Source organism: Typopeltis vanoorti, chromosome 18 (genome assembly GCF_054136105.1).
Source record: "Typopeltis vanoorti isolate ZY-2024b chromosome 18, IOZ_Tvanoo_1.0, whole genome shotgun sequence".
Taxonomy (NCBI): domain Eukaryota; kingdom Metazoa; phylum Arthropoda; class Arachnida; order Uropygi; family Thelyphonidae; genus Typopeltis; species Typopeltis vanoorti.
In genome coordinates this window covers 78,674,808-78,699,502 of record NC_143566.1, presented here as the reverse complement: position 1 = coordinate 78,699,502, position 24,695 = coordinate 78,674,808, and the positions used below count along the sequence as shown (strand labels likewise).

The 24,695-nt window shown below is 37.2% G+C and overlaps 1 protein-coding gene across 11 annotated transcripts in view; it reads left to right on the top strand.

Moving 5' to 3' along the window:
• The window catches only part of CadN (neural cadherin), a 1,238,426-nt gene that overhangs the window by 974,231 nt on the left and 239,500 nt on the right, over positions 1-24,695 (top strand). For all 11 annotated transcript variants that reach the window (XM_090407912.1, XM_090407911.1, XM_090407917.1 and 8 more), the window contains one exon: positions 2,754-3,013. In XM_090407912.1, coding sequence (XP_090264038.1) covers positions 2,754-3,013 — 260 coding nt within the window. The remainder of the gene's footprint in view (positions 1-2,753; positions 3,014-24,695) is intronic.

The window sequence follows — 24,695 nt, the reverse complement described above, 5'->3', positions numbered from 1 at the left end:
TGTTGGTCCATGCATTACAAGAATATGCTAGAGAACAAGAAGTGTATCTGTCCAAGTTGTTTCATCTACATCTCAGCTCTGGCAGGATAGAAGTAACAAATTCCAGGCTGGTTAGTATGCAGAGTGGTGGAAAGGTTAGCAGGCTCAATTGACAAAATTAATTAAAACCATTATCATAAAGAAACAACTAAACCATGTCAACAGTTTCAAATCATTTCAAACTGAGAATCCTAAACTGGAATATCAGGACTCACAAATAAACTTTGCTGGGCCGATTTCTGTATGAACTGGAGAGCAATGAAGTTTCTTGCAGACTGGTTTTAGTATTATACTTGAAATGGCAGTAGTTTTTTTTTTTTTTTTTTTCATAGAGCCAGAAATGGCAATGATACAGAGAGGACTTGATGTGCAGAAAACAAGTGGCTATGATTCCATTGTAAAGCCTCATGTGAATTATTGTGCACAGATTTGGTTACCAGGTTTTCATGGTGATGAGGATAATTTAGAAAGGGTCCAGAGAAGATTCACAAAGGTGGTCAATGGTTCTTGGAATGTGGATATGAAGACAAATTGAAAGAACGTAAATTGCAAAAGCCTCATGAATAGAAGGGGGGGGGGAGATATGATTGAGAGACATAAGCTAGTCAGGGGTTGTTATCAGGTTGACATGGAAGAAATTTTTCGGGTAGAATGGAAGAATGGGGGGGGGGGGGGTTTGGACAAGAAGCCATCCCTGGAAACTGCATAACGAGGGTGTGAGCAGAGGAGTGAGGAAAAGGTTCGTTACATGAAGAGTGATTGGTGAGTGGAATGCATTGCTTGAGTTTGTTGTGAATATAGGCACATTGAATCAGTTTAAGGCATGATTGGATGAACTTTGTGTGTGTGATAGTGTGTACCTCTCACAATGAGTCTCTGACTCTGTGGGGTCAGATGTTAATAATGTTCATTTTACTTCTGCTCAGTCCAGTCCAGCATTATACTTGAAATGGCAATAGTTTCTTTCATAGTGCCAGAAAGTTATTTGATTATAATTTCATTATGAATCAAGTACATTCATTATGATACATAATTTCATTATGAATCAATTCATTTCACAGGATTTAAATGCTGAGGTAAGGTCATTTAAATCACTTTCAAATATAAATATAGTGGCGACTTTTGCTTCTCTCATAAGTGACATAATGAATTTTTTTGCTAAAACAACATTTATCTGGATAAAAACAACACAGTATTTCAATGATAGATCACACAAAATTATAATTACACTCTAATAACTAATTTAAATAAATTTATTTTATATTTAAGCAAGACTTCTGCTAAAAAAAAACTCAAAATGTCTTGCTGGTGATATAAAAATAAATAAATAAACATTAATTTTTATAGCTGCTTTGCCATTTTTTCTTTAGGAGTACTCCTTGTATAATGTCATTGCCTTTTTACTCAATTTTTTAAAGCATTATTGATATTTTATAGATGTAGATACATGAAAAATATAAGGAAGGAAAAATTTTGGACATACCTCTGTAGGATGTTTTTCTTTCAGAGCAGCATCAAGCATATAACAATAAACATGTATGTATCATTGCTGAAGTATGACAGGAAGGAAGGAAGGTGGGAGGGGGGGGGGTGGAAATGTGGAGATAGAAAAATGTGGGAGCTAGAATTGCAGATGAAACAAAGCTATGTAGATTAAAAATCGAGTTTCCAAGGATGGGCTTGAATTCTTTGGGAAGAAGGTGAAAGATAGAATACTTTTAGGGGAAAAGAGAAGAATAGAGTATGGTGAATCAAGATTAGGGGTAGGAGTAATGGCCGTCTCGACTGAGTCAAAACGACTATATCCCACAATGAGTCAGAGACTCATTGTGGGATATAGTCGTTTACTGGGATATATTGCAGAAATTTTCAAAATAGCTCAAAAGATCACTTAGATGTTAAAAAAATACTGATAAACAGGGATAAGGAAGTTTGAAATGACTACATCTGCACTTTGTGCACAGATCTGGTTGCATTTCTTCGGGTGGTTGATAAGTGTTTAAAATGGTGAATGGTTTGCAGAAAGCTTCCTTTGAGGATAGTCTACAAATTCAGGGATTATAAAGTTTAGGTAATAGGTGGTTATTATGTTACTAAAGGGGTTTTACAGAATAGTTTGTACAGAAAGTTTCTAGTACATGACTGGATGGAGAGAATAGGGGGTCACCTCCTGGAAGTTGTGTAAAAGTGTGGTTAGCAAGAGTGAAAAGACTAACTTTTTTTGTTTGGAGAGTATTAAATGAGTGCTTGCTTGAGGTAGTCATGAATGCTTTGTTAGTGAGTGAGTGATTTTAATGAGAGAGAGAGAGAGAGAGAGATTATTGTATTTTTGTTAATAAAATGGTTATAATGTGCCTTTGATGATAATATTCAAATCCCAACAGACAATAGCTGGTCATTCTCTGTGACTGATCACACTGATGTGCTTTAACAGCTTTCTCTTACTGCATGGTTTACCTTGTTGCTGTCTAGATACCATGTAGTAGTATAAGAGGAAGCAGTTTAGTAGATTGTTTGAACAGAATATTGTAATACCTGCATTCGTTACTATCCCTTTCATATGTTGGTTTATAACATAGAATACCAATAAAAAAAGATCATTAGTGATTAGTGATATTACTTTTATTGAATTCTTTATCTAAATTCATTTTTTATCTTATCTAAATTTTATCTAATTTCATCTAGTATTTTCAATTTGTTTATGTTAATTTCAGCCTTTAGACTTTGAAGATCTGCAGCAGAGGTTTGGTTTCAATATTACTATTCAAGTAAGTGATCATGGAGGAGAATCATCAGAACCATATCATGTTGATTATGCTAAAGTACGTGTGCGCCTTAGAGATATCAATGATAACAAACCTGAATTTGAAAAACCAAACATAGAAGTAGTTGTCAAGGAGGATGCTGATATTGGTACTAGTCTGGCTGCATTCCGGGCAACTGATGCTGATCAAGGTGGCAAGTCAAGAGTCAGGTAAATGCAGTACTTACACATTTATTTGTAGTTTGCTTAAAAAATCATTAAACATGCATTTTCAGTTTGTAACATTTCCTTATTTCTATGTTTTCTTATTATTTTTATTTTATTTTATTCTTATCTTATTTCTAAGTTTATTGTTATTGATAGGAACTTAGGATCATTTTTCTTCCTAATTTGCTCTCTTCCATTAAAAGGATGCCATCATCTTTTAATGAAATATATGATATAAGAAAGTAGCTGGTATTTTTGAAATGGCTTGAAAAGTTCCAAGTTTGGTCTCTAGAATAGGGTTTCCAGATGATCTTAGCCTTATCTTACCCATTCATAGTGCTAATATAAGTTAACAGCCTTTCTTGGGTGAGATTTACATTAAAAAAAAAAAAAATGTGTATATATATATATATATATACATATATACAGGGTGTTCGGGATAAATTTGACATATTTATAATTAATTATATTTTTCCGTAAGTTACATGTATTAACACACACTTCTCTTCATTTAAAAGTTTGGACCCTTCTTTATTCATATACAAGATGTCAGAAAGGATGGATAGCTGGAACCCACCTGAATCATGGAAGAGAATAACTTGTATCATGATGATTCGTGCCCGCCATCAAAATAAGGATATTACGACTGCTGCCCAATGCTCCCTGAATACAGTAAAAACAATCAGGCATGAACTAGAGACTTGCAATGGTGACTACGAGGATGTAGCAAGAAGAAAGATCCCTAGCAGACGATCTGATTGCGTTCGTACAGCAGAATTCCTCGCAAATCTGCAGGAACAGGTGTTGAAGAACCCTGGCATTGGAATTCGGGCTTTGTTCGTGGAGTTGCTAACTATAGTCAAGCCCTGGATAACAAGGGTAGCCAATGGTAGGCCGTATGTATGGCAGCAGGATTCGGCCCCTTGCCACACCTCTGGGAAAAGTCAAAAATGGTTGACTGAAAATTTCTACGACTTCACCAGTCCAAATGTTTGGCCTCCAAACTCCCCAGACCTTAACCCCATGGATTATTTTGTATGGGGCGCAGTTGAAAAAGACACCAATCGCACTTCCAGTAATACAAAAGCCCAGTTAATGGATAAAATTAAAACAGTTTTTGCGGCCCTTCCCAGGGAGACTGTAGCATCAGCTTGTTCGAGGTTCCGAAGCAGAATTGAAGCTGTGATCGATGCTAATGGTGGTTATTTTGAGTAAATCTTGTTGATAGTATTGTAATTAACTCTGCCTGTAATGTTTTTTTGTCAATTCATTAAATTTAATAGATACAAAGAAGATTTTCTTTTTCCTTACGAAACTGTCAAATTTATCCCGAACACCCTGTATATATATATATATATATCAGTAATTCTATTGTTTTCTTTTTAACACTTTCCATGCATTGTACTTATGGAGGGGAGGATGCTTGAATCGTAATCAAATCATAAAAGGCAGAATATAATATAGCCCATCCACCAGTGGTGGCCAGTGAACATTTTAAATGGGGGTGCTGCATATATATACAAAATAAAAAAATAATTCATTTTTTCCTAATCAGTAACCAAAATATTAATAAGTAAATTTACATATTAAAAAAATTTGCATTATTAAAAATATTATTTGAAAATAAAATCCATTCTTCTATTTTCCCTCTTTGTAATTTGCAAAATCATGTTGTTGTTTTTTTAATTGAAAATTCAGCCTTGTATCTATAATAAATAAATAATTATATGTTATTTTAAAGAATAAAATAAGATTTACCAAAAATATTTCACCCTCACTACACTAGTTATAAAAGTTTCGCATCTCACAGAAATAATGCATGCAAGCATACCATTTATCTGTAGTGGCACTGCTCAATGGGCAGTGTCGGATTCACTTGTTATATGCAGTGAGAAGTGCAAACGAATATTGGCGAGTCTAGCCGAAACTGACTAGACTCACCAATAATTCCGACACTGTGTTAGATCGCAGTGCATTTGTTTCATAATCTAAATCGTTAATCGAACAATTCCAATTATTAACTATTCAGTGAATGTCAAAACGTAAGCTGTAACCATTGTAAACTGTAACCATAATACATGTTGTATTGCATTTATATAATGTTGTAAGCATTGTTATTATTTATAAACACAAACAAAATTTTTTTTTTTCGTTTTTTCCTTGGGGGTGCTGCAGTGTCACATTGCTTATGTACAAGCCATCACTGGATCCACAGTACTAATGTACTATAGATTTTAACTTTGTGAGTAAGAGTTGCATACAAAAAAATTATAGAATCATAATAATGAAAATGCTTTGTTTATTAGACATAACTAGAAGTTATGTTATATTAAAAAAAAAAAAAAACTTGCAACTACTTGGAAGTTTTTTCACTTGGCTATACTATAAATTAAAGATACGAGAAATTATATACTTGGCATAATTCTTTATCCAAGTGTAAGCAAACAAAGTTTGCGCCTGAAGTATTTTCAGGACTGGGAAACTCGTGGTAAAGGTGGTAGACTTCACATCACTTGCCTTAGTATCCCATAATGCAAAGTACATCTCATTGCAGACATGTATAATGCTATGCATTATGGGAAAGGTTACTACACAGACCAGTTTTGACCTTCATTGAGGTCTCTTCAGTGGGAGCCAGACCCAGAGTTGAAGTAATGCATAAGTCATATTTTTATATACGAGTTGCCAAAAGGTGTTGCACCTTTTTACCTGCTTCCCAAAAGACCTGCCATAGTCCCTAGACCTACAAGATGTTTACCATGTACTTTGCAGTTGTAAACTTTTCTACTGTGGCCAGACAGGTAGGAAAGCCAGCATCAAAATTACCAAATACAAGGACTACATCCAGTTCTACAACTACAGCCCACTTGGACTTGCTGACAATACTTTTTGACACCAGCCACAGGATATTCTGAAAAACAGCCACCTTACTCTACCATAGCGAATATATAAATACATGAGATAGCCATTATGAACAACCAATGTATAAGTCCTACCACTAGATTTGCCACACTATTTAGGACTGTTAATGTAGTTCACAATGGATCTCACAGGGCGTCACATCCTTCTTTATGTATTTTTGGGAGATAATATAAACAAGGAGTCCTCCCAAAATTACTATAGTTTTTCTCACTTATTCCAAATTATATGTTCATCAAGGAGCTTATTCAGTTGCTTAATACATGTTTTCTTAGGGTTTAAGCAGATGACATAGTTGAGCTAATTAATGATCACTTTATTAGTTTTCCATCTAGGAATAAAGCCTGTAGTACCAGGCTTTATTCCTAGATGCATAATGAGTGGCAAATTGTTAGAAGTGAATGAAGAGGATGTATTCTAAATACTGAATACACTAAATGTCATTATGGCAGAAGTGCTAGATGGAATTTCAATGCATGTTTTAAGGGAATTTGCTATGGAACTGACTGTGCCATTAACTTGGCTGTTTAATGTAAGTCTTGTAACATGGCAGGTTCCTAGAAAGTGGAAGGAGGGTAAGGTAAGGGTGGTGATGGAATGGAAGTATCAAACTATAGGCCTGTTTGTACTTCTTCTGTAGTTGTTAAGGTTTTGGAGAAATTGGTAAGAACTCATATGCAGAATTGGGCAGATGAAGGTAATATTATTTATTCAGGCCAGCATGGATTTGTTAAAGGGTGTTCTTGTTTTAGCAATCTGGTTACCTTTTACAATAGCGTAACAAGAACAGTCGATGAAGGTAAGGCACACAATGTCATCTTTTTTGGATATTTCCAAGGCATTCAACAGGGTGCTACATGACAAGTTGATTTTTAAGTTGCATCATATGGGTTTGGATATCAGATTAGTGGATTGAATTGGTGGTTGGCCCTCTGATAAATATCATAGAGTTGTATATTGGGGAACAGTAGTATCAGGGTGTAGGTCCAGGACTGAACCCTGTGGAGTCCTACAGGGTTCAGTCCTGGAAACATTTCTATTCAATCTTTATGTCAATGATATTGTCATGGGGAGTGTTCAGTTGTTTGCAGAAGATGCGAAGCTTGAGAGAGTTATTAGTAATAGTGCTGATGTTTTGGCTCTTTAAGAGGATTTGAATAAGCTGGAAGGATGGGCAAAGGCATGGGGATGTTGGCTTAATGCAACTAAATGTAAGGTTTCAAAATTTCTGAACCACAGATGGGGTGCTTCATACTCACTTGGAGTTAGACTGGAAGAAGTGGAGGAAGCAAGGGATATTGGGGTGATTGTGGATAGAGACATATTGCAACGGTCATGAAGGCATCTCAGAGAATTCCAGCAATGTTGAGGAGAACATTGACCACAAGAGATAAAAGTGTGCTGGTCCCATTGTATAAAGCTTTGATGAGGTCACATCTGGATTTGTGTGCTCAAATCTAGTCATTGGGATTTGAAGGGGTTGAAGTAGCCTTGGAGAGGGCGCAGAGACAGCAAAAATTATGTCAGGACTGTACAGCATTCATTATAAGGATAGACTGAGGGCATGCAGACTGCAGAGTTTGGTGGATAGAAAAGAAAGGTGGGGAGTCTTATGATCAAGACATTTAGGCTGTTGAAGAGTTAATTATTTTATTAACACTGAGGAGATTTTTTCTTAGAAAAATGGTAGAACGAGGGAAAGGAACAAGGACAATAAGCAATACCTGGAAGTTGTAAAAGGGTAAAAAGTAAGTTTTTTGCATGGAAAGTGGTCGGAGCATGGAATGTCTTGCATTGTCTGAGAGGATGAACTTGCAGTGATATGATAGACTTTATGTTCACTGGTGTTTACCTCCCGTGATGAGTCTTGTGACTCCATGGGTGTCAAAAAAATAATAATAATAATTTCTTTATTGATATCTAATGCTATTCTGTAAAAGGAGTCTTTTTCTTTACCCATTTTTCTAATATAGGGCTATTTTATTTCATAAATCGAGATTATGTTTAAATTCCATTGTAGATAAATTAGAAGGGAGTAACTTAGCTTTAAATAGTGAAGGGGCCAATTTAATTTGAACTCTGTTAGCATCATCATAAAACACCAGAGAGAGAGAGAGAGAGAGATTGTACTAGATATAATGTATAAATCTAGATACAGAATGGTTTTAGATATGACACCAGATTCTGTTCTTTAGCAAGCCCACATCAATTTTCCCATCAGTTACTCAGTGTCCAGAAATGTTCCCATTTGTCAGTAGGAGGGGTTCCAATGGTAGATTTTTGACTTCAGTATGATGAATCATATTCTTCCTTGAGTCTACACAAATGTTTATCAAATGAGCATATTCATGATTTTTTAGAGATAAGTTGAACAATGTATGTTAATTCCACATTCAGAGTAGCAGAAATCACTTTCAAGATCAGAAATTCATGTATATTACATGCTAAAGCATTTTTACCTGCCTGAAATTTTGAGCATTTCCAAACATTTTGGCAGAACCTTAAAGTTTCAATCTGCAGTTAAAGATAAGGGTGGCAAGCAGTATTGTCTGTGAACAAGCGTGTATGATGCAAGGTTTGAAAGTTCAAAAATTCAAAAGAATGAATGAGAGTGAAAGAGTGATGCAAGGTTTGAAAATTCGAAAGAATGAATCATAGTGAAAATGTGACACAAGATTCGAAAGATCAGTTGGTTAAGATGAGGCAAGAGATGAAATGGATGCAGAATGATGGGAATGAAGTTAAGAGAATTCGAAATATGTATGGAAGAGTGAAAATGAAGAAAACAAATAATGTTAGTATAAAAGAGGTAATAAAAGACCTGCGAGTGGCATTGTATGATGATTCAATTATTAAAAGTGTGCTAGATGAGGATGCATAAAGTAGGTTTTACTGAAGGTAGAATGAGTAGAGTGATTGAGGTATTAGATATGAGAAGTAAGTGAGCAAAAGAGTTGGTAGTTGTAATAGATACAAATGACCTGCCTGCAAACAAAGAACACATCAGATTGGATATCAGGAGGTTGTTGACACAGATAAAAGAGAATAGTGTGATAGGAAAGGTAGTAAGCATGTTGCCCAGGTATGACAGTGGTGAGATGAGGTGGAGAGCAAGAATTATGAATGATATGTTAGCAGAAATGTGTGAGGAGAAAGGAGTGCAGTTTGTTAATGTGGGGAATGAGTTTGAAGGATGAAGTCAACTGTATAGGAGCGATGGACTGCATTTGAGTGGTTTTGGTGTGAATTGCTTGGAGAGACTGCTGCTGGAAGGTGGAGAAGAAGTGAGTGCAGAGAATGAATCTGATCAAGTGGTAAGCAATGTGGAAGAACGGGAAAGTAAGACAGGAGAGATTGAAGAGGTGGTTGTGAATGAAGAAGTAAGTGGCATGAGTATACAGAACAGGTGTGCAAGACTGATATGTCTTGCATACCAAGAGGATATGAATGCATGTGTAGACAAACAGTTGGATCTGAAGAAGATTTGACAATAAATTAGGAGAAAAGAAATAGCTCGAGTTAAGCATGGAGAAGTCGCATCAAATAAGTGGTGTTAGTAGAACTAGCCATACATCTAAGAATAGACTGCTGTGTTTGCATACAAATGCTACAAGAGTAAGAAACAAGGCAAGTGAAATGGCTACATTAATTGAGTCTGTTCAACCAAAAATTGTTGGAATAAGTGAGACAAGGTTGGATAAGGACGACATTCTGACAGGAATAGAGATGGAAGGTTATGATGTGTTTCATGAGAATAGAAAGGGTAAAAAGTGAGGGGGGAGTGCTATTGATAATAGAGAAAGAGTTATGTCCATACAAAGTATAAATGCAAGAGGGAAATAATGCCAGTAGTTTTGAGGCAGTATGGTGGGAGATAGAGGCTAATAGAATGAAATACTTAGTTGGATGTTGTTATAGACCAGGAAATGTGGATGGTAGTGACTATGAAATGTATAATCAAATTAACCAGGCAAATAAGAAAAGGGTGATTATTATGAGTGATTTTAGCTATAGACTGGGATCATGCAATAGCAATCGGAAGTAAAGAAAATGAGTTTCTTGAGTTTTTGAGGGACAAATACCTCAGACAGTATGTAACAGAGGGCACACGAGGATTGAGGGTCTTGGATTTGACCATCTCATCAGAGGATGTAATTATAATTATAAATGAGGTGTCCAATCACCTACCAAATGGTGAGAGTGACCATGAAGGGATTACCTGGATGGTTGGCAGCAGTGTGATGATCTCTGTGAGAAAAGGGTATATGCATAACTACAAGGCTGGTCATTATGAAGAGCTCAGGAGATAGCTTGTAGGTGTAGCATGGAATGAGGAGTTAGTTGGAAAAGAGATCAATGCAGCTTGAAAGATGATGGCAGCTTTGTCATTGCAAGAATTTAACTTCGACTTCAGTCGTTTCATGGAATGTGAGGTGTGCTACATGTACTCGTTTGATTACATTGATAAATTATGGATATTTAAGGCAGATGGAAGAAGGGTGTATGTGAAGTGTGAGCTGAATGAGAATTTGATGAGTGCTAATATGTTGATGGCAGAAACTGTTATTAGCAACAATGCTCTTTTGAAAGAGAAGGATGTTGTGAAAGAACACTGAAAAGTTGTTAAAAAAATTATTGAAAAAGAAAACGAGTGACTTGAAAACCTTATGGATTGTATAAGTGATGTGAACATGGTGGAAAGCAACGAAATTGAGAGAATGAATGAAACCGGAAATAGTGTGATGCAAGGTTCGAAAGCTAGAAAAATCGGAAGAATAAATGAATGACAGCGAAAGTTTGCAAGGATTGAGAGCTGGAAAACTGGAAAGAATGAATGACAGTGGAAGTTGGATGCAAGGATCGAAAGTACAAAAACTCAAAAGGATGAATGACAGAGAAAATGTGAAAACAAGAAATGAAATGGATGCGAAATGTATGGAAGAGTGAAAATGATTAAAACAAATCATGTTGGTATAAAAGAGTTAACGAAAGACTCACAAGTGCCGTTGTATGGCAATGCAATTATTAAAGGTGCTGGATGAAAGGATGCATAAGATATGTTTTCCTGGCGGTCAAATGAGTTGAGTGATTGAGGCATCGGATATGAGAAGGAAGTGGGCAAAAGAGTTGGTAGTTTTAATAGGTATGATTGACTTGACTGAGAATAAAGAGCACGTCAGATTGGATATCGGGAGGTTGCTTAGACGGATAAAAGAGAATAGTGTGATAGGAAAGGTAGTAAGCTTGTTGCCTAGGTATGACAGTGGTGAGATGAGGCATAGAGCAAGGATTATGAATGATATATTAGCTGAAATGTGTGAGGAGAAAGGAGTGCAGTTTGTTAATGTGTGGAATGAGTTTGAAGGACGAAGTGAACTATATAAGAGTGGACTGCATTTGAGTGGTTTTGGTGTCGCTTGGAGAGACTGCTGCTGGAAAGTAGAGAAGTGAGTACAGAGAATGAATCTAATCAAGTGGGAAGTGATGTGGAAAGTGTGAGAGTAAGACAGGATAGATTGAAGAGGTAGTTATGAATGAGGAAGTGAGTGGGATGAGTATAGACACAGAGAGAGAGAGAATGGGCAAGACGGACACGGAAACTCGGAGACTCAGGGCGAACAGGGGAATACACATGAAAAAAGTGTATGCTCCAAGAGGATGTGAATGGAACTATATAAGAGTGGACTGCATTTGAGTGGTTTTGGTGTCGCTTGGAGAGACTGCTGCTGGAAAGTAGAGAAGTGAGTACAGAGAATGAATCTAATCAAGTGGGAAGTGATGTGGAAAGTGTGAGAGTAAGACAGCTGAGATTGAAGAGGTAGTTATGAATGAGGAAGTGAGTGGCATGAGTATAGAGAGAGAGCGAGAATGGGCAAGACAGACACGGAAACTCGGAGACTCGGGGGTGGACAGGGGAACACACATGAGAAAAGTGTATGCTCCAAGAGGATGTGAATACATGTGTAGACTGGAAAGGAATGGGATGACCTGGGTTCAAGAGGAAACAGTTGGACTTGAAGAGGGTTCTAAAAATGAATAAACAAAAAGGGAAATGGCTCCAGTTGAGCATGGAGAAATCACATCAAATGAGTGGTATAATCAGCGGAACTAGTTTTAGATCAAGGAATGAGTTGCTGTGTTTGTATACAAATCTTAGAATATAAGAAACAAGGAAGATGAAATGGTTGCATTACTTGAGTCTGTTCACCCAAATATTGTTGGAATAAGTGAGTCATGGTTAGATGAGGACAACATCCTAACAGGAATAGAGATGGAAGGATAAGATGTGTTTCGTGAAAGGGTGGAAAGGGAGGGGAAGTGCTATTTTTTGATAGAGAAAGAGTTATGTCCATACAAAGTGGAGATGCAAGAAAGAAATAGTGCCAGTGGTTTTGAGGCATTATGGTGTGAAATAGAGGTGAATAGAATGAAATACTTGGTTGGATGTTGTTATAGACCTGGTGATGTGGATGATAGCGACTATGAAATGTATAATCAAATTAGCCAAGCAAATAAGAAAAGGGTGATCGTTATAGGTGATTTTAATTATGGCAATATAGACTGGAATGATGAGATAGCAACTGGAAGTAAAGAAAATGAGTTTCTTGAGTTTTGAGGGACAACTACCTCAGACAGTATGTAACAGAGGGCACACGAGGATTGGGGATCTTGGATTTGATCATCTCATCAGAGGATGTAATTATAAATGAAGTGTCCAATCACCTACCGATTGGTGAGAGTGATCATGAGGTGATTACCTGTGTGGTTGCCAGCAGTGTGAGGACCTCTGTGAGAAAAGGGTATGTGTGAAACTAAAAGAGGGGTGATTATGAAGAGTTCAGGAGACAGCTTGTGGGTGTACCATGGAATGAAGAGTTAGCTGGAAAAGAGATCAATGTGGCTTCAGGGATTTTCAATAACTATCTTGTAGAAGCAATGTCTAAATGTATTCCAAGGATCAGAAGATTAAATAGGGTAGGTATGAAATGGATGAATAAAGAGATTAAGCATGCAATACAGAGAAAAGGGGTATTATGGAGGTAGATAAGATTAGGATTCAGCGGTAATAACCAATTCTCTTATCTGCCTCCATAATAGCCTTTTTAGTTCGCAAGGATACCAAAATTGGCATATGAGCAGCAGTTAGCTAATGAAGCCAAAAAGAATCCTAAGGAGTTATTTTGATATGTAGCCAGCAAAAAAAAAAAAAAAAAAAAAGAATGATTATGGAAGGATGACATTGATTGGGAAAAATGTTATAAAGATAGCTGTTGCTGAGGGTATAGTGGAGATGGTTAATGAGCAGTTCATAATGGTTCTTTCAATCTTGTGAATGTGACTTCATGGAGAGATTGAGAGCAGTTGATGATGGGGAGGGCAGACTGACTGTAAGTGAGCAAGAGGGTATGGGGAGTTGAGCAAAGTAGATGTTAATAATGCTGTGAGACTTGATAACATATCACCATGTATTCTGAAGGAATGTTCCAGGGAGTTGACACCTGCCTTGACATATTTTTTCTAATATGAGTCTTGCACTGGGTCAAGTTCCTAAGGAGGGCAAGATTGTGCTGCTTCATAAAATAGGTGATAGAACTCAAGCATCAGATTATAGTAATTAACCACAACATCTGTGTATCAGGTGTTGTGGTTAAATTGTTGGAGAAGCTTGTGACAACTAGGATCCAGAATTGAATTGACAACAATGGTATTATCTTTGATGGATAGCATGGATTTGCTAAAGGGAGATCATGTTTTAGTAATCTACTTACTTATTACAATAAGGTGACTGCTTCCTTGGACAGAGGAGAGGGATACACAGTAATATACTTAGATTTCTCAAAGACTTTTGATAGATTACTGCATGATAAGTTGATAGTCAAACTAGAGCTGATGGAGTTGGATATTAGATTATTGCATTGGATTGGAGACTGGCTATCTGATAGGTATCAACAAGTTGTGTATGGCGAAGCAATATCCAGGAAAAGGGAAGTCACTACTGGTGTGCCTCGGGGGTTTGTTTTAGGGCCACTACTTTTTAACTTGTATATTAATGATACTGGTGAAGACTTGGATACAGATATTCAGTTGTTTGCAGATAATGCAAAGTTGGACAAACCCTGAAGAGTATTGAAGATGTTTTGGCCTTACAAGAAGACTTGAATAAATTGACTGATTGGGCATGGGAATGGGGATGCGAGTTCAATGTTACAAAATGTAAGGTTTTAAAATTTGAGAAACAAAGATGGGATGCAGAATTTATACTTGGTGAGGATATATTGTCGGAGGTGAAGGAAATAAGAGATCTTGGGGTGATAGTGGATAAGGATCTGAAATTTAGGGACACATTGCCAAAATTGTGAAGGCAACACAGAAACTTCTGGGAATGATGCGGAGCACACTGACTTGTAGAAGTAGGGAGATTCTTGTTCCATTGTATAAGGCTTTGATTAGGCCACACATGGACTACTGTGACCAGATTTGATCACCTTGTTTTCAAAAGGATGAAGAGATGTTGGAAAGGATCCAGAGGCGACTGACTAAGGTAGTTTCTGACCTCTGGAATGTCGAATATGAGGAAAGATTGAGAAGATGTAATTTACAGTCTGGTGGATAGGAGGAGGGGAGATATGATAGAGACCTACAGGTTAGTAAAGGATTGTTATAGGATCAATGTTGTAGAGGTTCTACTGAAAACAGTGGGAAATTGGGGGGGGGGACCATAGGTCATCCCTGGAAACTCTACAAAGAGCGGTGTGAGCTTAGGGGGATGAGAAGCAGAGTTTTTGCATGCAGAGTTGTGAAAGATTGGAATGCCTTGTCTGAGAGTTGGTGTCTGCAGAGAATTTAAGTGTAAGAATTTAAGAGTTTAAAGCATGGTATGATGATCTGTGCATATGATAAAAGGACTTCCTAGAGTCTTTGACTCATTGGGGTTTTGGACAGTAATAATAATAATAATATTCAAGAACTGTACTAAAAGCAATGTCTAAATGCATTCCAAGAGTCAGAATGTTAAATAAAGTAGGTGTGAAATGGATGAATGAAGAGATTAAGCATGTAATACAGAGAAAAAATTCATTATGGAAACAGCATAAGAGAAGTAGTAATAACCAATTCCATAAGGATTACAAAGACCATGCAAGGAGGGTGACTTGGTTGATAAGGGTAGCAAAAGTGAAGTAGGAGCAGCAGTTAGCTAACGAAGCCAAAAAGAATCCTATGGGGATTATTTTTGGGAGATTTTCCAAAAATCTCCCAAAAAAAAAAATTATGGAAAGAACATTGATTGGAGAAAAGTATTGCGGAAGATATAGTGGAGATACTTAATGGGCAGTTCATAAAGGTCTTTCATTCTTGTGAATTTGACATCATGGAGATATTGAGAGCAGTTGATGGGGAGGAGAAACTGACTATAAGTGAGCAAAAGGTGTATGGGAAATTCAGCAAACTTGATGTTAATAAGGCTGTGTGACTTGATAATATATCACCACGTATTCTGAAGGAATGTGCCAGGGAGTTGACGTCTGCTTGACATAATTTTTTAATATGAGTCTTGCTGGGTCGAGTTCCAAAGGAGTGAAAGGAGGTCAAGATTGTGCTTCTTAATAAGGGAGGTGATAAAACTCAAGCATCAAATTATAGGCCTATCTGTGTATCAGGTGTTGTGGTTAAGATGTTGGAGAAGCTGGTGAGAACTTGGGTTCACAACAATGGAATTTATCTTTGATGGATAGCATGGATTTGCTAAAGGGAGATCATGTTTTAGTAATCTACTTATTACAATAACGTGACTACTCCTTTGGACAGAAGAGCTGGATACATAGTAGTATACTTGGATTTCGCAAAGGCTGTTGATAGATTACCACATGATAAGTTGATGGTCTAGTGTAAATGGAAGAAGATAGTGATCCCTCCTTTCAGATGGATCACTATCTTTTTCCATTTACAGAAAACCAACACACACAGGAAGATACCTATATAAACAATCACATCATCATCTAGTCCAACAATATGGCATTTTAAAAACACTTACACCTAGAGCCAGAGCCATTTGGTCTAACGATATAGCTCTGTCCACAGAACTCAAATATTTGCTCCATGTGTTCTTGGCCAACAGCTACAGTTCCTACAAAATAGATAAAATACTACATAGTCCCATTATCCCTCTCTCCCATCCTCCCTCCCCTAATACACAAGAACACCGCATTACAATTTCTATTCCCTATGTCAGAGGTACATCAGAAAAGATAGTGAAAGTAGCGAAGAAACATGGCCTTTGCACCACATTCAAACCTCATGTTAAACTATCAACTCTAATCCACTCGCCTAAGAATAAACTTCACCCTCTAACACACCCTGGAGTGTATGAAGTTCTCTGTGACTTGGCCTACTATGGTCAAACAGGAAGATCAGTTGACATCTGCTTGAAAGAACATAAAAAATACATTTGCTATTATTATTATTATTATAGTAAGTCAGGCCTGGCAGACCATGCGTTGGACACCTACACCCCTTCTCACAGGATTAGATGGAAGAAAACAAACGTGCTATTTAGAAGTCGTTACAGATCCGAAAGATTATTTTTTGAGTCAGCCATGGCTATGAAGAATTCTCCTAACCTGAACAAATAGGGTTGCATTAATTTGCTAAAAATTTGGGAGACTATTATCTTAATAGCAACTCCCACATAGCTGTAATTTTTTTTTTTTACAACATTAGAGGGCAACAAAATAGGACTTTAGATTTTTTGTCCATTACAGTTGTATTGTTTCACTTACTCACTGTCGCATATACTAGCTGTTTTGTGCTCTGATGCTGCTGATTTGAAATTCATTGAAATATAAGCAGTTAATAAAACATCTTTTGATAAAATAGTTTGTTTGGTGTTGTTAATACCATTAAAAATAAGTCATGTATGAAGAGTGGAGCAGATTTTGTGGCCTTAACAGAAGACTTGAATAGACACTGTGAATGGGGATGCGATGCAAATGTTGCAAAATGTAAGATTTTAAAATTCGGAAAACAAAGATGGGATGTAGAATTTATTCTTGGTGGGGATATATTATTGTTGGAGGAAATAAGAGATCTTGGGATGATGGTGGATAAGGATCTAAAATTTAGAGGACACATTGCCAAAATTGTAAGGACAACACAATAAATTCTGGGAATGATGCAGAGGACACTGAACCAGAATCTCTTATAAAGAGATTCTGGTTCCATTAGATAAGGCCTTGATTAGGTCACATATGGACTACTGTGTACAGATTTTTTTATATGGTTTTTCCATTCTTCTTTCCATTTTTGAATCCAATCATTTATTGGCTGTGTTTTACAATTTTTATCTGATTTGTGAGTTTCAAATTTTGTTTAGTATTGTTACACCTTCAATTTTTCTTAATGTTTTCAATCTCAGTAGTTTCATTGATTTGTCTAATTTTAGTTGCTACACATGTTTTGTCTACATATGTTATTACTGGTATGATTACTTCTTTATTATTATTACTATTATTATCCACAGACCTCCCATGGATTTAAGGACTCATTATGGGAGATTCCTTTGTCATAGACACAGTTCACCATACCATGCCTTAAATACATTCAAATTCTCTGCAGACACGACAATCTCAGGTAATGCATTCCAATCATTCACAACTCTCCAAGAAAAAAACGTACTTACTCCCTTGCTCACATCCTGGTGTTCAAAACAATGGAAATATTGGAAAGGGTCCAGAGGTGATTGACTAAGTTAGTTTCTGGTCTTGTAATTTTGAGTATGAGGAAGACTTGAGAAGATGCAATTTGCAGAGTCTGGTAGATAGGAGGAAGAGGAGTGATATGATAGAGATGTACAATTTGGTAAGGAGTTGTTATAGGATTAACTTTAAAGAGGCTTTTCATAAAATGATAGGTAAAGAGGGAGGACAAGAGTCATCTCTGGAAGCTGTATAAGGAAGATGTGAGCAAGGGAGTAAGAAGCAGGTTTTTTCTTGGAGAGTCGTGAATGATTGGAATGCATTACCTGAGATTGTCGTGTCTGTTCACTTACGCAGCACATATGTAAAATACTTGGTCATGTGCATCACTGTGTGTTCCAGGTAACTGTTTAAGAATGCTGCTTGATTTAGTGGTGTTGATCACAATGGGAAAAGGATCTTTTGTACTTCAATAAAGTGCTTATTGTGGGTGACCGTCTGGCTAGAGCCACAATTTTGAAAACAGCAGAGTTGACTAGTTTTGCAAAAGGTGATATATCCCAGGTGTTTAATTAATAGAAAAAATAACCTATATTCTTGTCTAAGAGGCATAACTGTGGTCCTAAGATGGTTTGTGAGGAACAAGATCTCTGTCATTGAGAAGGCTTGTAGGGACAAAGAGAACTTCCTGTGTGCAACGGTTGAAGCATTTAATAAAGGCTGGTCTTGACCCATATCTTACCGAACTATGCACAGAAATTGAAGAGGATCAGTATTGGCAGTTGCATGCCTATACGGAAACCACTATGTTAAATAAAAGATTTTAATTCAGTGACCAGTGTGTGTGTGTGCATCCCTGAGAAGGTAGTGTGTCGCATGTTGTTTAAATAATTAATATTTATTACAAATTTAACAAATTATACATTTTAGCATGGAATGATTTTAACAAGAATAACTTCAAGAATAGGCAAAAATGCTTTTGTTAATTTTTAATAGGGCGTATGGTCTCTATTAACAGCCAAAACAGTGGTACATCTTGATTGCATGGACCGAATAAGATGATCTAACATTCTTGTGGGATATTTCCCCACTCTTCTGTGAGAGCAATTTCGAGCTCTTGAAGCGATCGTGGTGGAACCAGTTGAGCAGAAATGCACCTACCTAAAGCATCCCAGGCATGTCTGATTGGATTACAATCCAGTGAACAAGCAGGCCAGTCCATTTGTTCAATACCTTCTTCCTGAAACCACTCTTGTACCAAATTTGCATGATGAGCATTGTCATCCATGAAAATGAATTCTTGGCCAATTGCAACTATGGATGAAGTATAGGTTCCAAAATCCCATTGCGATACCTTTGAGCTGTTAAGGAACCATACTGATCTCCATTTCTGATAACACGAAGATCAGTATGGCCACCTATACTTATATTCCAGCCCATACCATCAAACTCCCACCTTGATGTTGGGGTCTCTCACGAACAAGCTGTGGATTATTTCTTGTTCCACTTTCATGCCATATCACGCCATCGGTTATCTGGTTGCAGACTGAACCTGTACTCCCCACTAAAAAATACACAAGCCCAATCCACATTTGTCCAATTGCAGTGTTTCTGTGCCCAAATTCTTCGGGCTCTTTTGTGATTTGCAGTAAGTATATGAAAATGCAAACCATTGGTCTTCGAGCATATAAACCTATAGCATGAAGATAATTTCGAACATTTCCCGTCTCCAGAAAGCAATTCCAAAGTCACAAAATTACGCTTTGAGATACACAACACACTTCAGCGACAACTTGCTGCTTTTGTCCAGCTTCTAATCGAGCAGTGGCACTCCAGGCCATGCATTCTGGGATATCGTGTTGCTCTGCCATTTTTAACAAAATAATGGGTGGTAGGTGACACAAGTTTACAATTGAAGTGATAATTATGCACTGTGGAAGTGAGCACAACAAGCCATGCTCTTATACCCCCCCCCACATGCTAATACAGCTAAGACATATTTTGACAAGTCTTAACATGATTTTGTATGCAGCTGCATATTCCACACTGTTGTATATTAAGAATATTTTAAAATAAATGTGTTACATTTGTAAATTATTTTTATAACTTTATAATTTACAAGAAAACCAAAATATCTCCAAATTGTTTTGAGCAGTGTGTACACACACACACATGCACGCATGCATGGAATTCAGTCAGTAAATAATATGAACATATATATATATATATATATAATAAATAACCTAGTTGCAAAAAAAGGTCAAAGCGCAAACTTGGTTAGCTTATGCTTGGGAAAAATAAGGGTGAAAATATGAACATTATTTCCTTCCAGCAAAAAAAAAAAATATATATATATATATATATATATATATATATCTTACCTGTAGTTAAAAACTCAAGGACTCCAGACCAGTTATGTTAATTTTCTTATTGATTAATTAATTGTCTTTTTACTACTGTCCTTGAAGTGTAATGTAATTTTGTTTCTTTAGAGACTTGGTATTATTATGATTATGGGCTACTCTGCGGAGGCCCTAGGCTCATCAAGGGAGCCCCTAAACATCATGCCGAGCACTATCCAACATTCACACAATAACTTTAATACTTTGCTTTGAATTCATTCACAGTCATCCACAACAGACTCTGGAAAGCTATTCCACTTCTTCACCACTCTCCAAGCAAAAAAATCAAAATGTTTTGCACCCTTGCTACCTATACTCTTGCTCAGCTTCCAAGGATGGCTCTTAGTTCTCTCACCACCAGACATGTTCTGAAACATTTTCTCTGTATTAATCTTGTAAAAACCATTCAATAATTTGTATGTTTCAATCATATCACCTCTTTTCCACCTGTCAACTAATTTCTGTAACCCACAAATCTTCAACCTGCCATCATAAGATTCATTCCATAGGCATGCATATCAACTGGGTTTCTTGACAATGAAGAGGTGGAGAGGATTCAGAAGCAAATGACCAAGATGGTAACAGGTCTATGGAATGAATCTCATGATGGCAGGTTGAAGATTTGTGGGTTACAGAAATTGGTTGACAGGTGGAAAAGAGGTGATATGATTGAAACATACAAATTATTGAATGCAGTAGTCAAGATGGGGCCTTAGAAAGGCTTGATAAAGAGTTATAATAACCTACTCATCAAGGTATTTTTCAGTAACCAAATAATCCGATGAGCTGCTTTAGCCACTTTGTGTAATATGCCCTCTAAACTTTAACTTCTTATCCACTAACACCCCCAAATCCATGGCTTCATCAGTTTCCTAGAGTTACACAGCTGTTAATCTTTTTTTGGCCCAAAATGCATAAGCTTACACTTTGCCACATTAAACCAACATCCATTCTCCTTTGCCCAGATTGGCAGTCTGTCCAAATCATCTTACAAGATTTTAACATCATCCATATTAACTATTGCTCTACCCAATTTTGGATCATCACAAACAACTGAACAGTTCTTCTCAGATCTTTTCCTGTATCATTAAGGTGCAAATTAAATAGCAGCAGCCCAGGACCACAGTCCTGTAGCACGCCACTAGTTACAGGCCTTCTACTGGACTCTACTCCCGAATAAACTACTCTGAGTGATATCGCTATCAACCGCCTTCTTAGCCACTTCACCAACTTTATATCCATCCTTATATGCTGCAATTTATTGATTACAATTCCATGTGGCATCCTATCAATAGCTTTTGCAAAGTTCAGCAATATCACTGTACATCTGTTATCTTTATGCAACTCAGCTATCACTCAGTGTATTATAAAACATGAGAAAGTTATTGAAGCATATTGCCTACCCTGCACAAAACCATTTTACCCCCCCCCCCCAACCATACAGAGATACTGTATGGTTGGGGGGGGGTAATCTGTCTATCCATTCCTGTATTGCCCTTGATCAACTTCTCCAAGACTGACATAGCAAATTACTGACTGATCAGCATATCAGGAATTGTAGAGACCCCTTTATCAATGGAACTATATTCCCCTCTTTTCACCCCCTTGGGACTAACCTAGAACTGACACATTAGATTAAATAATGCGGTTAAAGGCACTGCCAATTCCCTAGTATCTTCTTTTTTTTTTTTTTTTTTTTGTAGCTCCAGTTTAATGATGGTATTCATCCATTTAACTACCACTTGATTTATTCTCCTGACTCTAGGTCTGCAGTCTGCTATTACTTCTCTCAAACACTCTCTTACCTTGGACCAATGCACTCTCAACACTCAGCCCTTGCAGTTTTGCATGCCATTTCATGATCCTAGCAATCTCCTAAGCTTATGATACTTACCAGCCTTGTAATTCCACATATACCCTCCCCCCCTTTCTTAATTGAAAATTTCACAGATTTAGCCCAACTCCCATTTCGAGATCACTCTCTAACCCCCTACCTCATTTCATCATATGCTGCCTCAAGTAATTATTCCTTAGTATAGTAACTGTGTGAATTTCATTTCCTTCCTTCCATGTGCCTTCTTCTCCTTCCAATTCATATTCCTATAGTGAAGTTATGGAGAATATACAAGGAGAAATGCGATCAGTACACCCATGAGCAGTACAAGGCTCAAGCTGGGAAGGTTACCAGCATAGTAAGAAAAGCTAAATCAGATTATGAGAAGACCTTGGCCAATGAGATCAAGGATAACCCCAAAGAGTTCTTCCGCTATGTGGCAAGTAAACGGAAGAATGACTTCGTAAGGATAACTTTAGTGGGTGCTGATGGTATTGAGGCGACAAAATCAGATGTAATAGTCGAGTTACTGAGTGATCACTTTTCAAAAGTCTATCACCCAAGTGAGGATATCTCTGTACCTGTAGCAATAACTAATGTGAGAATTGAAGTTAAGAAATCAGAGGTATTTAATATATTGCAAAATTAAATGCAAACACTGCTGTAGGTTTAGATGGGATATCAGCTCGGGTGTTGCATGAATGTTCAAAGGAATTGTCAACCCCTCTTACTTGGATATTTAACTTAAGTTTGAACTATTGGTCCCTAGGGAGTGGAAGTTAGGCAAAGTGGTTCCTTTGCATAAGGGTGGCTCTAAAACTGCAGTAGTTAATTACAGACCAATTACTATCTCAGGAGTAGTGGTAAAAGTATTGGAAAAGTTGGTTAAAGACAAATTTCAAGAATGGGTGGATCAGGATGTGATACTCTATAGATGCCAACATGGTTTTGTTAAAGGTAGATCCTGCCTTAGCAATTTATTAACTTTTTATAATAGAATGACATCTGAGTTGGACAAAGGAAATGGCTACACAGTGGTACTTCTGGATTTTGCTAAGGCTTTTGATAGGATACCTCATTTAACACTGTTAAGCAAATTGGAGCAGATCGGAATGGATACTAAATTGGTGATATGGATAGGAGAATGGCTCAGGGTGAGATACCAGGTGGTGTATGGAGGAGCCAAGTCCAGGATGAGGCAGGTGACCAGTGGTGTGCCTCAGGGCTCTGTGCTTGGGCCATTGTTGTTTAATTTGTATATAAATGATATAGGAAATGGCTTATAGGGAAATATTCAGTTGTTTGCTGATGATGCAAAGTTGGGTAGCGCAATAAAAAATCAAGCTCATGTTGAAAGTTTGCATGATTTAAATAAGCTGGTAGAATGGGCAAAAGGTAATGGATGTCAGTTCAATGTGAAAAAGTGTAAAGTTATGCATTTTGGGATTAAAAGATTACCAGCTGTGTACTACATTGATGGAACAGTACTCCAAGAGATTTATGAGGCTAGGGACTTAGGGGTGTTGGTTGATAGGGAGATGAAGTTCAGGGGACACATTGCTAAGGGGTCCAAGATTGCACATAGGATTACTTGGTTATTGAGGAACATAATAACCAGAGATAAAGAGGTTATTATTTCTCTTTATAAAGTGTTGATACTTCCACATTTGGATTACTGTGCTCAGGTCTGGTCACCTGGATTCCTTGGAGATGAGGAGGCTGTGGAGAGGATTCAGAGAAGAGTAACTAAGTTGGTGAGTGATGTAAAAAATTCTCCCTACATTGATAGATTGAGAGCTTGTGGATTGCAGAGGTTGGTTGATAGGCAGAGAAGAGGGGATATGATAGAAACATTTAAATTACTGAAAGGTTTTTATAGGATTGATGCAGGGGAAATGTTTCAGCTATGTAATAGTGATGGAAGAACAAGAGGTCATCCCTGGAAATTAAAGAAGAGTGTGGTTAACAAGGGTGTGAGAACAAGGTTTTTTGCCTGGAGGGTGGTGAATGAGTGGAATTCATTGCCTGACTCAGTTGTGAGTTTTTCGTCTGTAAATGAATTCAAGAAGAGATATGACAGATATTGTTTTGCTAGTTTGGGTCTCCCACGTTGAGTCCTACTGACTCAACTCCATGGAGATACCCCGTAATAATAATAAAGTCCTACATAATAATTATCCACTCTCTCTCCACTTGTTGAGCTTATTTATTGATGCACACTATCCCATCATCCTTTACATCCCCTGGTCTATAGATATTTTGTTCAGATGACTACTAGAGGGCTTGAAATGTTCTATTTTCACTAACCTGCAGTTGAACTTCTATTCTCTTTGGTTGCAATTGATCAGCTATCATCAGTAATACCCCCCCCCCTCCCATATTTTCCCTCTATCCTTTCTGAATTCACTATATCCATAAAATTCTATCCCACACTAACTATGTTATCTTCCATTAGCCATGTTTCATTAATGCCAATAACTTTTGGGCAGGATGAGCTAACCAATGCCAAAATCTCCTCCCACCCCCACCGTTCCAAATGTATATGGGATTTGGCTAGGTGTGTGTTAATCCACTGTGCTATTCTACTCCTAAAGATGACCATGCTATTTTAATCAATATATCTAAGGAAATTAAATTGCATCAGTTAATTTCTGTTGTATGGACTTCTTCTTTGCCATTTATTGTTTGATTTCAGGCAGCATTGAATGCTGAAGGTCACTGTTATTTTAAGCGCAAATTCACTTCATGTGTATACAATGGCTATATTTAGAGTATGTAACAACTTACCAACAAACCAGCTTTCCATATTATGTGGTAATATAAGCCAGCCTGGTTGG